This window comes from Notechis scutatus, chromosome 6 (assembly GCF_049901735.1).
Source record: "Notechis scutatus isolate UNSWTSFEM ecotype Mainland chromosome 6, rNotScu1.2, whole genome shotgun sequence".
NCBI classification, from domain to species: Eukaryota; Metazoa; Chordata; class Lepidosauria; order Squamata; family Elapidae; genus Notechis; species Notechis scutatus.
Window position 1 is genome coordinate 67,486,811 of NC_142014.1, and position 14,602 is coordinate 67,501,412.

General features: G+C 35.9%; 1 protein-coding gene across 11 annotated transcripts in view; it reads left to right on the forward strand.

Moving 5' to 3' along the window:
* Positions 1–14,602, forward strand: part of CACNA1C (calcium voltage-gated channel subunit alpha1 C) — a 446,749-nt gene that overhangs the window by 279,602 nt on the left and 152,545 nt on the right. For 9 of the 11 annotated variants that reach the window (XM_087968599.1, XM_087968607.1, XM_087968602.1 and 6 more), the window contains 2 exons: positions 5,734–5,837; positions 9,067–9,239. In XM_087968599.1, coding sequence (XP_087824725.1) covers positions 5,734–5,837; positions 9,067–9,239 — 277 coding nt within the window. Of the gene's footprint in view, positions 1–5,733; positions 5,838–6,214; positions 6,319–9,066; positions 9,240–14,602 lie in introns of all 11 variants that reach the window. The other 2 variants (XM_087968598.1, XM_087968600.1) reach the window with 1 other exon arrangement.

A 14,602-nucleotide genomic window follows, 5' to 3' on the forward strand; every position in this document is an offset into this window, starting at 1 on the left:
AATACTTCACATGCTGCCATGCAAAAATTTACTGTATTTTTGTAACAGGCAGTCTTTCTGTAGGAAATGGGTGAAAAGTATTTATTTGGGTGGAGCTAACAATGTACATTTGTGATGCTAAAGTCTGCTTCTGCTTTTGGAATGGCTTCCTCTTGTGATTAAAATAATTTGAATTATAAGAAAGTAGAATATTAAGACTTGCTATACATCCAGTGAATGCAGATTGGATTATCTCTGTGTAATAAATCTAATGCACTTTGGTAAATTTTATCAAGAAGCAGCTGGTCTAATCCTGGACATATTCATACTCGAGAATGCAACCATTAGACATACTTGGGGTGTTCCAGAATTTTTCTGAGAGTTCTTACTCAGTTCCTGGAGGTATGTCAGTGTGCTTGAAGTTTACTGTCTGCTCCAACAGCAGATCAATACTGCAAAAATGTGCAGCAGCTTTAAGTGAATATGATAGCATGATTGAGCTATTGCAAGAGATCCTCAGTGGAGTGGAAAACTTTCCATTTGATGATGCTAAAACCCAACAAAACACAACAACTGAAGACAACATCACAGAAAGGGGAAATGTCACAGAGTCCTTCATGCTCTATTGCTTGCTTCCATTTGCGTTTTCAATGTTCTGCTTCTCACTCTCTGACTCACTGTTTTCCTTTGAAAGGCATAAGCAAGCTACTAAATGCTCGTTTGCTAGATATTCATCTTTTTACAAGTGACAGTCTGGTGGCAATTTTGAGTAATGTTTTTTAGTCTAATTGGACAGCCCTGTCTTTTCACACTTGAATAGCACTTACACATATTAGAGGTGATTATAAGAGATCCTAGCACCACCAGGATTATTTCCAGGTATGTCATAGATGTGATGACCCAGGGCGTGGCACGAAGGCAACACAGTCACATAAGTAAGAAAAGTCCCTTTAATACCTCAAACTTTGCCCCCAATGTCCAGTTACCTTTGGCTGGAGAAAAACCTCTCCCAAGAACAGTCTTTAAGTGGAGGAAATTCAGTCCGAAAACAAAGTAGATATAAACTGTAAATAAAAATCCACACAAAGCACACTGCAGCAATTAACTGGACAGGGCAGGATAAGGAATTGCAGACTTCAAAGGCCAACAAAACACACACAGTTGGGAAGACTCCAGGAACCTAGATAAGCCTCAACCATAAAAGATAACTCACAATTTGCTTCCAACAAGTTGCTGTGTGCAGCTTCCCTTTGTGTTCCCAGCTGCAGCAAATGAAGGGAATCAGGGCCCTTTCCTCCCCCATAAGTCATGCAACCCACGTTGTTCTCTTCTCCGTTCCTCCCTGCGTGCCCTAGGATGAAGAGGGGGTGGGCCTGGATCTTCCTCTGAATTCCCTCTGCCTTGCTCTACTTCTCCCCTGCTCTGCCTAGCCAGACTTTGCCCTTCCACAGTTTCTTCCATAGCCAAAGGAGCCATACTCCCACTCCCTGTCAGCTGCTCAGCCTCCACCTCAGAATTAGATTCTGACAGGGGCATGACAATAGAACTTTTGCAATTGTCTATCATGGTCTTTCTTAACCCTTATCTGGGTGATCTCTCCCAATGTAAAAAAAATCCCCACAAGAATCTTTGGCACTTGATTCAACTTCTGCTGTTTCATCATTAGAAAAAAATGGTGGGTTTGTGCCATCTTAAAAGCAATGGGATCTCAACAAATTCAATTCTTTCATGAAATTTCAGGGAGATTATATGGTTTGTGGTTAATCAAGCTCGTGCTATACCCACAGACAATTAATCATGAGTTTCTACTTAGACTTTAACCTATGATTGGTTTTCTTCAAATGATCATCTGGATAGCAACACAAACTGCCTGATCAACTTGCAGGGATATTTAATAGGCACCCTAATTTCCCAGAAATAGTGGTGGAGCTCTCGCCTCACAATCAGGAGGCTGTGAGTTTGATCCTAGGTAGAGGCTAATATTTGGAATAGACTCTCCTGCTCTAGCAGGGGATTGGATTAGATGACCTACAAGGTCCCTTCCAACTCTGTTATTCTATGATTCTATGACATGTTGAGTCAATCTTGAGAAACATAAGAGAGAGTGGAAGTTCTGTCAATCACTAGAGTTCCCACCTAGAGCTCCAGAGATGTGGAGAATTCCTCGTGGAGACTCTTAGTAGGTTTGTTTTGTTCTTATGCCTTCAAGTCACTATTGACTCCTAATGATTGACTGGATTAGTCCTTGCAACTTTCTTGGAGAGATTTCTAAAGTGGTTTGCCATTGTCTCCTTCCTAGGGCTGAGTGAAAGTGACTGGCCCAATATCATCCAGCAGGCTTACAGTTAATTACTCACAGTTTTCCAATTTCTAGCCTGATACCTTAATCACTATATCAAACTGGCTCTCCTCTTAGTATGTATTGAAGCATACATGTGAAGCACAAAAAAGAAAACATTTGAAAAGTATCTGAGATCAACCTGTTCTTATGGATAACTATTTTTATGGAACAGCAAAAGCGATTTCCTCTTTTTTCTGCTACTATGGCTATTATTCATCTTTAATATTCTGATAACTCTACAAATATGCTGGGCAAAAAAATGATTTTATCGCCAGAGGAAATTTTTTTTGTTGCTTTTCATACTCCCCTAATAGACAACTTGGTTTTCTGGCCATTCATTAAGGTCAGCAGGAAATGCCTTTTTCTCTCCTTTTCTCCTATCTTCTCATGAAATTGTTGTAAATGTTCGCAAAAACCTTGGTTGTAGCACCCAGAATGTGAGATTGTCTGCTCCAGGTTATCCATCTATCTCTTTCCCCACCTCCACCCCCTACCCATCGGCATTCCAAAATTGACTTTAACAAGTGGTTGCATTGTGATCTCTTTTGCTGTGTTCCTTTTTTTTAATGCTGTAAGTGGATTTTTCCTGTGCTTTTAAAAAGAAACAACAGTAGATGATATGTATCTCAAGTGCAAAAGCCAGATCATAATCTCATACCTAATAGTAATAGTTTACTGTAGTACAAAGAAGAATGCAAACTGTGTAAGTGAAAATAATGAAATCCATCCCAGACTTAACATTTGCTTCAACCAATTCCATTATTTGAAACTGAAATTGAATTCTTTATTGTCATTGTATGTATATACACAGTATACACACAACGAAATTCACATAACACCCAGAGACCAGACTCAACATGCACACACAGGACAATCCCCAAACACTTCCCCATCTGCCAAAATTCCCCGCCTCCTAAAAACACACAAGCAAGTAACACAACAAACCAAGTAATACTGTCCAACAGCTCACTGATGGTGGTCCTTAAGTTCATTGTTAAGTGCAAGTACAGGTCTGGGATAAAAACTATTCAGAAAAAGTGTGGTACAAGTTTTAATTGTTCTGTACCTTCTGCCAGAAGGCAACAGTTCATAAAGATTGTGAGCAGGATGGGAAGAGTCTCTGAGAATGTTGTGCAACTTCCTTAAACAGCGAAATGCGAAGATGTCATCCAGGGTTGGTGGCTGGAGCCCAATGATATTCTGGGCAGTTTTAATGATTCTCTGTAGAGCTTTTTTGTCCGCTACAGACAACTATACAAGATTATAGTACAACCATACTATACAAGAATGCTGTATGTCAGGACACTCTCAATGGTGTTGCGGTAGTAGGACAGAAGTAGATGCTGAGATTAAAGATTAAAGACAGTCCAGTGAGATTGGCATTGCCAGTAAGCAAAATCCACAACTACATATCTCACCTTATAATTCTGTTGGTTGGTAAATAATGTAACATTCCTAATGGTGTCCTGGCCATTTTTAAAAATACCGAATTTATGGATGTATTAGCAGAAGGCACAAAATATGTGTGTTCTGTGACTGAAGACAGAAAACAAGTTTAGAAGGACAAGATTTATAGGCACCCTGTACTCACTCTAACCCTTGAAAGCATTACTACACCAATTTTGGTTGATTACAGTCTAGTGGTTTTCTATATTATTAAAAAATATTTGTTCACAGGGAGTGCCTGTGAAGCCTGGAAATAGCAGAATGGGAAATCTTCCTCTGCTTCTGAAACTTCCAGTTTATGTTAAGAAGAATGGAAAGTATGCTAATGTTGTTTTCTCTGTATTTTTTCTGCTTAGCGCACATTGGCAGTCATAATTTTTATCTAGCGACAGAAATAAAGAGTAGAGGGATAAATGCACCAAATTCAAAATTGGCTTATGTGATGGGTACATATAACATAGCTACTCCGGTCACCATTTGTTCATCCCTGCTCCATCCCAGGAATGACTTGCTTGCACCTGAGAACTCTGTGTTGGCCCACCATGGTAAAACCTCTTCCTGATAGTGCTTTTCTTTCCTATAAAATACTTGCAAGATTCTGTTATTTGTAGCTCATCTCAATCAATACATTCTAGTTTTCCTGTTGATTTGATATTCCATTCTGATTTATCTGATGGGGGGTAATATTGCATGAGAATGCGCTAATGCATCTTAGGGCCATGTTTAATGCAACATTAGCCAGAGAAAAGTTGTTTTATGTTTCTGCTATTCAGCAGGACACTGTAGTTACCAGTCACACAGTACTATGATTTTCCCAATTCTTTGTTTTCCATTATAAAAGGAATCTCCAATGATACAAACATTTCCACAGAATATCAGTATTCATTGTTCATAATTCATTGTTAGATGCTACCCCTTAAGAGTGTTGTCTTTAAATCCATGGAAATTGAAGGAATAAGTCAGTTCAGTTGCCATATTGATCATATGTTTCTATAAAACAGAGACAGGATTTTACATTTGTACCCTAAAAAGAAATTCAAAGAAAAGTCAAATTTTACTTTTCTTTTAACAACCAAGAAACTGGTGTTGAAACTGGGGAAAGATATGTTTTGCTGGATTTGTGTGGTGCCTGAAGCCATTATGATTTGTAATTTCCTCATAATGCTGGACCTGATGTGAAGTATTATTAAAAGTTCAATGCTATATATTGTATTAAGCTAGTAAATCATATAGGAATTATTGGAGGATATTGATAAATGTTTTGGATTGGCCCCTTTCAGGCCAAAAGGAAATGTTTTTAAAATATATGCAAATGTATCCTTTGGAAAAAGGAAACCTGACAAAATTACAAATACTGTAACTTTTAAAATGTATGTACAGAGTATGCTGTAATGTGAAGAGACTGGCTATTTTGAACATCATATTTTAATAATTTGAGGTTCTCACTTAAGGACATTATTAACAGTAAAAATAGCAATCATTGTGTCAAAAGAAAGCTCTCCAATGAACCACAGTTAAACTCACCATTAAGAAACTGACTTTAAAAAAAATTAAAACAACAATATCAAGATTTCTCTTGTTTATTATTATTTTCTAATGTATTACATTAAGCTATATTAACCTACTGAATATTTGTGGTGCATTATTTATTAGTTGTGGTCTATTTTTTCTAACTGCCAGAAATGAATTTTTATTGGTAAGAGACATCTCTTTTTCCTTATTTAAATAAAGACATGCACATAAGAATGCTTCCAGTTCTATAATGTGATTGAACCCTCATGCACACTTTCTGATCTCCCATAACGTCTTGAGCCACTAGATCTTCAAAATAACTCAAAATAAATAACAACTATAACATTTCCAACTCTCCGAGTCAGATAGATAGGCCTGATATGTAAGCCCTGTCTTCTCTTCCTAACCATTTCTGCTCTCTTTCTCTGTCTTCTAACTATCCTCCATCTTTCCAGATGCAGGACGCTATGGGCTATGAGTTACCCTGGGTGTACTTTGTCAGTCTGGTCATCTTTGGATCCTTTTTCGTTCTTAATCTGGTTCTTGGTGTGTTGAGCGGGTAAGCTGTTAGTTTTGGTGTTTTCTTCTCCTCATGCTGCAGGGCAAGACTCCAGGCTCAGGATCCTTCCAGGTCATTAAGCTTCCTAGCTTATCATAAACCCAAGCAAAGAGTCTGTTTAATGAAAATGTGCATATCATTAACATGCCTAAGGGCAGTCACATTACAGTAGGACTATATAATAATACCTCCATCAGGAGTGGAGAACTTAAAAAATTGGTGCACTCCTACACACAAGGCTCCTCTCTCGCCTTGTCTTCATAATTGACTCATTCAACATTTAAATTCAGTGCTGGTGGCTGAGGGTCCCTTCAACTGGAGACTTGCAATGCACAGGGAATTAACTTTTCTTACTAATTATCATTCCACTCTTCCAGGTCAATGATGCCATAGGAAGGGAGTGGCCCTGGATCTATTTTGTTACACTAATCATCATAGGCTCATTTTTTGTACTTAACTTGGTTCTCGGTGTACTTAGCGGGTAAGCAATAAAAAGGAAAAAAAAGGTTTTTCAATTGTATTTGCTATTTATTTTCCTTGCTTCTACACTGATATTTCTATTCTTTGGGGTGGTGTTATGGATATAATTGTTGATTCAGCATCTATATTTCTTTTGATAATATCAATGATCTTTGGCCAAACCCCATATGGTGGCACAGTAGAACGCAGTATTGTAGAACTAGTAGAACTAGTCACTAGAGAGAAATTAAATGTATTCAAACTGAGGCTAGACCATCATCTTTTCATTAGTTTAGATTCCTACACTGTGTTGGAATTTGGGCTCAAAGTTGTAAATTAAAATAATAATTCTGTGTATTCCATGTTTATATTTTACCAGTTGGAATATATTATTTGCTTTCTTAGCATGATAGCCAAAAACTAGCAATACTGGAGGATCATTGTAAAATGAATTTGCCCTATAAAAGTGCTAAATTAGGGTTTGGTATAACAGTAATTTTGGAATACCTGAACACATAGATGCTAAGGTAAGAATTTGGTGTCATGGTTTAAAGTTGGTTTATGAAACCTGCCTTATTAATTTAGCTAAACCTGGCATCCTATGTTATTCCTGGTTTGTTTTTGTATTCGTTCTCTTTGACAAATCCTGAAATATAGTACTTGAATAGTACTTAATAATACTTGAAAATAAATATAGATTGATTCCCAAATTCTCAGATTAAATTGTGGTCCAATGGTTTTTTCTCCAAACTCTTCTCTCATCCTCAGTCTTCATTCTACTTACACTCTGCTTTCTGTGAAATAATCTCCGTTCATGTCCTTATCGCCTGCTAATTAGATTATTGTAATGTAGTTTATTCAATACCCTTAAAACCATCGAAACTTCAGCTGATAAACAGTGCAACTGCACATATGGTTCCAAGACAGAAACATTACTGCCACATAACACCACTACTGTAGCAACTCTACTGGTTCTGATTGTTTTCATGCATGCTTTAAGGAACTGGTTGTGATCTACAGTATAAAGCTCCATATGCTTGGGGCTCACTGTAACTTCAGGAGTGCTTCTTCCAGGTAAAATATATACGCCTGCCCAAAGTGTCTGCCGAGAGTCCCCATGATAAGAGGTGACATTCACACAAAAGTAAAACAGATGAAACACAGAGCACAAAGCAGCAATGCGTAAACATCAAAACATTTCCCTTGGTTCCTAGGAAACATTCCTGGAAATAGATTGGCGAAATAGTTGTATGCCTCTGCTAGAGATTTGGATGTTAGCAAAAGACATGCAGATGAAACAAACCAGGAATTAACCAAATAAACTATATTGCTTTATTTTAACCTGTACTATATAAGCTAAACACAATTTGGCCTTGTGCAAAAGTGCAGGAAGGAATGGAAATTGAAATACTTTACAAAATGTCAAATAAAAGAGAATTGTCTATACATGCATTTTGATCACACATTTACCCCGTTTACTACCATCATTAGAACACTTTTTAATACTGTATTAGATATCCCAGAAAAATGTCCATTTGATATTAACATAATGGTTTTCTCTGATGCAGAAAAAATATACCAAGCCCCTTATGTAGTAGATGGCAAATATTTGCTTTGCTTGAGGTGAATTTCCATCACTCTTGCACGAATGCCAAGCAAATCAAACTATTTATATTTTTTTAAAAATCAGGTTCAGTCTTTGACTCTATAATTTAAAAGATTACAAGATGTGTAAAATACAGTCCTTAAAGCCAGGACAATTACTACCAGGTAGTAGATCTGATATTGTAATAAAAGAATCAGAAGTCTAACATCAATATTCTTTCTAGTGTTGAGCATAAATCTTCTAACTATTATTATTAAAAGACATTTTTAAATAATAATGTTTAATATTGCAGGGCCAATACAGCCTAAGTTGCATTTTCTAGTGGACAATACAGGGCAACATTATAAGAGATTGGACTCCACGGACATAAAAAATTAAATTGAATCTTCTTGGCTTAATAAAAAAATAATCTCTAATACTGTTCACCTTACTTATATGAAGTGCTGCTTGGAAAAAGGCACTAAATCTTGACTAGATTTTCTTATTGTCCACCTTTTGTTTACTGTTTCTTGGTACAAAAATGTGCGTTTTGGTAGACAAATTCTTATGGTTTTTCCATGTTTGTAATAGGTCTATTTATTTTAATAGCAAAGCTCTTTCCAATAATTAATTCACTGAGAAGCTTTTGATCCTAAGAATTAAATAAAGTATCTTGTATTATTCTATTTTCAAATTATCATGATTAGAATCCTGACAATGGAACAAAAACTCAAACGATTAGGACAGAGAACGTGAGACAGCAAATCACATATGACATAAGAAACAAATCTGCCTTATATTTCTAGTAATGTATTGAATTGCACCAGGTATAGGAGATTTTAACAACAACAACAACAACAACAACAACAACAACAACAACAACAATAATAATAATAATAATAATAATAATAATAATAATAATAATAATAATATCTACATCTCAAGTTACAAAAGTAATTTGAGATCCAGCATAGAGAGGTCACATTAGCAGTTTTAAAACCTAGTAATATATCTTGAGGAACCACAGTGTTTAAATTAACATGAGCAGCTCAGTTATCATACCAAGAAATTTAATATTTTAAGGGCAATTCAAGTTATTCTATTATCTTCTCTCTCTTTCTCTTTTTTTCTTTGTATTTCTCTCTCTCTTCTGTTCTTTTAATTTAATCCCCTCCTTCTCACCAGGGAGTTTTCTAAAGAGAGAGAAAAAGCAAAAGCTCGAGGTGACTTTCAGAAGCTAAGAGAGAAACAACAACTGGAGGAGGATCTAAAGGGATATCTAGACTGGATAACTCAGGCAGAAGATATAGATCCAGAAAATGAGGATGAAGGCATGGATGAGGAGAAGCCCCGAAACAGTAAGAAACTTTCTCCTGTTTTGCTTTTTGCTCCTAGCCAGAAATGACTTCTGAAGGTGCTCAGCATTTTGAGAAACACCATGAGCTGAAATATGTTTTTCTTCTGAATCAACTATTGCTTTATAAAAATAGGATGGGGAAGATGAAGAAGTCAATATAATTATTATTGATTCCAAAAGATCATGTCTTTGCTTGGCATTGTGTTTTACAAAGGAAAACTGGCATATACTTTTTATTAGAAGATTCCCAAGAGATGTGGTTTAAAATGTGCTTTGGGCTCTGTAGGTTTACTGAACTGCAATTCATCCTTTTCCCTTTGTAATAATTATCTTGAATACTTCAAGCTGACTCAGGTTTGTGCTGGGGTTTGTAACATTTCTGAAACATCCTTTTACCAAAATGTTTCAGGCCAAACATAAAAGCAATACTATCTGTAAAATTAATACAGTACCAGATAGGCCCTGTGAACTTAAATAGGTACCTAACATACTGTGTGCATTATGAGAATAATATCTCTAGGATCAGAATCAAAATACTATCTGTATGATTTGTGAAATCACATTATTTGAGAGATATCAGTTCCACATCATGAACCTTGCTTTGCTGTGGTGCAGGGTGTCAAACTCGCGACCCACAGGCCGGATGAATCCCACACTGGCCATGCCCACCCCCCCAGTTTAGCGAAGGAGAAAAAAGTTGCAATATATCACGTGACAACAACATGTTGTCATGAGTTTGACAGCCCTGCTTTGGTGGAAAGGTAATATTGCTTTGAATGACGTCACTATTCCAATCAAGATGAATTGCTGCAGATTTTCTCAAACTATTTTTGAATATACTCTATCAAGTTTATAATATATCAAGAATTAGCCAGAATATTGGGGGGGGGGGCAAATCAAATCAGTTATCTGACCTGTTTCTGTATCAAAATGAACAATATTCTTTATTTTAATTCCTATTCTGCTCTTCTACATAATGCTGCTGGAGGTGATTAGGAAAGGCACTAGTAGACACGGTCCTTCTTTTGCCATGCAATGCTTAGAAGAATGTGCTTTAAAGAGCAACAAACATTGCTGCCTTGTCTTTCTATCTGTATGGTGATCTACTTTTTGGCAGAAGTCTACCGGGTTCTGTATGGCACATTTAGATGAGTCCAAGATCATGTTAAATAAATGAGTATTAAATAAGTAGTTTTATCCCTTTCAGAACACTTCACAATTTTGTCTTCTTGCTTGGGTATTGATGACTTGCATTTTGAGAGCTGTGATTCCTCCATTAATAATGTTTGTTGTATTGATTCACCAAGTCAAAAAGTGGCTAATTTTGCTTCCATCCAGGCCCCCTTTTTATACTGTATTTCAGAGGTCCTTGCTGTTGTCTGGCCCTGAGCTTTGGAAATATTTATAGAGTAACATGTTATTTTATGTAAATATTTTTGATGTGTGCTAAGTATGGATTGCATATGTTTGTCTTTACTGTATAATAAGATGTTAGGTTAAATTAGATTAGATTGTTTTATTGTGGTCATTAACCAGCACAAGACTTTTTAAAGACTAGATCTTCAAAACAATAGTTGCAAGGATAAATTTGGGAATGATGAGATTAATCATTGTCATGAAATCATTGATGTAATATAGCAATAATATGACATTGTGACAATAGCCTTTAGGAATTAATCATAAAAGGTATATTATATAGCCTTTTAAAGCAATACTTCTAGATTAGAAATTTCTCAGCTATACAAAGAATGACTATTCTAACGGAAAGGCAGAGTTTGAAAAAAATACAAATAAGAAAAATTATTTTGTTATTATATGTTATTAGAAATAATGCATACAATATGACAATAATTACGTCGAAGAGGAGAAAAAGTGGCCTTGCAACGAGTAATGTTTTCTCACAACTACAGGTTTTTTTCCCAATCAGCTGAACAAATGCACACTGCATGAACTACAAACGGGGTGGGGGGGTCCTAGCCTTCCAGGGAGCAGGATGTTGATTGGTTGATTATTTTGGCTTTTCTTTCAGGCAACTGAGTTCAAATGCATTTGTGAGCATTTAAAGAATGGGAAGATTTACCATTTGTTCATGCTTCACAGGGAAGGCTTATGCAAGGCAATCTCAAGTTTGATTTAGTTGCTAGAATGCATTATTTGTACTTTAAAATACATGCAAAATATTCAGTTAAAAAGAGGAAATAAGCTCAGTTCCATAATATAGTCATTAAGATCATTAGGTTTTTCAGTTTTATTGAAGATATAAAAGTACCTTCCAAGTACAGGTAGTCCTTGACTTACAACCATTTGTTTAGTACCTGTTCTAAGTTATGACAGCATTGGAAAAAGTGACTTATGCGGTCCTCACACTTATGACCATAGCAGTCACATGTTCATGATCTAGATTAGGTTTGCAAATCCCTTGTATTTCAGTTTCCTACACCCAGTCTAATGGAGAAGCAACCTTGTTTTATTAAATAAGATAAATATTTAAGATAAGGCATATTTAAGGGAAATATTTATTCTCCTGTTTTCTTAAATAAATTAGATTCAGCAGCCACAGAATTCAATCGTGAAAAGAAAAAATAGCAAAGAAATATTTAAAATAAGGCATATTTAAGGGAAATATTTATTCTCCTGTTTTCTTAAATAAATTAGATTCAGCAGCCACAGAATTCAATCGTGAAAAGAAAAAATAGCAAAGAAAAGGAAATAGAATGTTGACAGGTCAACATTCTATTTCCTTTCTTTGCTATTTTTTCTTTCACGATTGAATTCTGTGGCTGCTGAATCTAATTTATTCCTTGAACACAAATCGTGTTATTATATCCTCTAGAATTTATTATCTGTTTTTTTTTTAAAAAAAAAGAGAGATGGGTTAGAATGCAACATTGCCTATTTTACTTTGTCTCTCATGGTGGTAGCAATTCAGTATGTAACTGCAAAAATATTAGCTATGCATTTAATAGCAGGCATTATGTAACTGTACTCTCATACAGGAATAGTGGTTGAGGTAGTGATGGAATTGATGGTAACAATGGTAACATTCATCATGTTTGTACAATAATCTGTACAGAAATTGTTTTGTTTTTCGAACAAAGAAAGCTACAGTCCTATCTATGCTCACTCAATTCTAAATCCTACAGCTGTTATTAACCTGTGCTGGGATGAAACAGAACAAAGATTTACCACTTTCTTTGAAAAAAATGGAAACGAGTAAGGAAGATCTTAAGTCACCAGGCTTAAAATCATACCAATTCCTTGTGTTGCAGTTTAATGAATAGTTTCATAGCTGCTAAAATATATGAATGACTTTTTTATTCCTGAAGCTATCAAAAAGGAAGAACCAACAAATTTGTGTAACATTAGTGGTGTAATGAAGGTCCTTCAGGCTGTCATCATTTTGCTTAATTTTTCCACACTTTTCTTGCCAAGGGAAAGCAATGTAGAAAAAAAAAAGAATTAAAACTGCTTTCTAGCCTTTCACTGATTTCTAACTAAGGAAAGTAAGTGAATTTAGCTAAATGGAAACTAAAGGTAGTCCTTGACTTACAACTGAAATTGGGACCAAAATTTTGGTTGTAAGTTGTGACAGTCATAGGTCAAGGTATCCATGTGTGTGGTCCTGACTTTATGACCATTTTTGGCAGTCATTAGGTAAATTATTTGGTTGTTACATCAATCACACCGCTATAAGTCCATTTTCCCTTTAGCCGGAAATGAGCGAAAAACATCTCAAATCATGACCACTTAACCATGGGACATTGCAACCACTCATAAATGTGAGCCAGTTCCAAGTATATGTTATATGTGACCATGGGAGAGGGTGGTGGAACATAAAAGCCATAAAGCACCCTTTCCAAGGGTATAATAATTCCAAACTACCGCTAAACAACTGGTTGTAAGTCAAGATCATGTAGAAACAATCCACATGAACATGATCACTGCAGTTACACAGAAGACAAAAAAAGAAAGAGGAATGAGCTACTAAAGCAGAGGTGTCAAACTCACGTTGTCATGGCATCGTCACATGACATATCGGAACTTTTTCCCCCTTCATTTAACTGGGCGTGGCCAGCGTGTGACACATCTGGCCCATAGGCCCAGAGTTTGACAGCCCTGGCCTAAAGAATCGGATTATTCAAAATATTCAAACACTAAAAAAAATCTCAAAAATGACTGCTCCCCTGCTTGGGAAGGTCTAGATTGTGGATTAAAAAATTCATTTTACTCAAGTCAAATTGTTGTAATAACCAGTTTAGCTGTTATAACAGTTGTAATAATTAGTATAGCTGTTATAACCAAACTAGTACGGCTGTTTCTACATGCTTCTTAATAGCTACTTAATGCTTTTTTTCTCACAGAAAAAGAAGTATTGATGGTCACTCCTTCCCTGTCTTGAGGTCTCTAAAAAGACCAGTGACCATATGTGGTCAAACAGAGACGTTTTGGAAATAGCATTAGAAGATACAAAGAGCAGAGAATAGGAAGTAAGGTTGTATAAAGAGATTTCCCTTTTCTTTTAAAGAACAAAGGGGAAGAGAACTTGGGAAAAACCTGGGAGAAGAACTTTCAAAATAAGCAGAAAGGAAGAGTGAACATGTTCAGGAGCAGCAGGTGTGAGGAATGTTGAAGTTGGTATTTGATTTCAAATAAGTAGGCAAAATTTGGGCTGCAAAATTATGTTGTAGCATTACTCATTTTTATTCAGTCAGTAAAAAACCAACTTTTTCTGCGTTAAGGATGTGTCCAGATTAAATGGATATATATACAAGTTAGTTGAGGAATAGCTATAGTTAAAGTTAAAACTTACTTTGACAGGTGTTTGAGGCAAGCTTGTATAGCACTTGCACACACAAGGCCTAAACTAAGATAATAATATTAGCAATTCTCCAGCTCTAGAAATGCTTCCAAACATATTTACAAATTTCAAAGAGCAATTACTCTCAAAGCATTAAACATGCCTATTATAAAATATAATTTGATGCTGTTTATACAGCTATCTAAAGAGGCACAAAAGCCAAAATTATACTCCTGAAAAACATGAGGAAAGCCATTCAATTAGAAAAATCCTTGTTCAACCTCTTTATTCGAAGGTGCAAAACATTAAGATGTACAGAACTTTCTAAAGAGTTTTTCCACTTCAAAGAGTGTGTTGGTGCCAAGGAAGCCCCCACTCTTAAAACATTGAGACAGCCATGTCCTTTGGAAGGTTTGTTGTGGCTGCTTCAAAGCCTTTTGCAAGTGGTCATCTCACTTCTCTACCTGGTAAATTTAGTTATTTTCAAGTTTGCATACTGCCTTAATCAAGGGATTAGTTAACATAATATAAAATATCAAATCTACAACAATAAAGCAGAAGCAGAA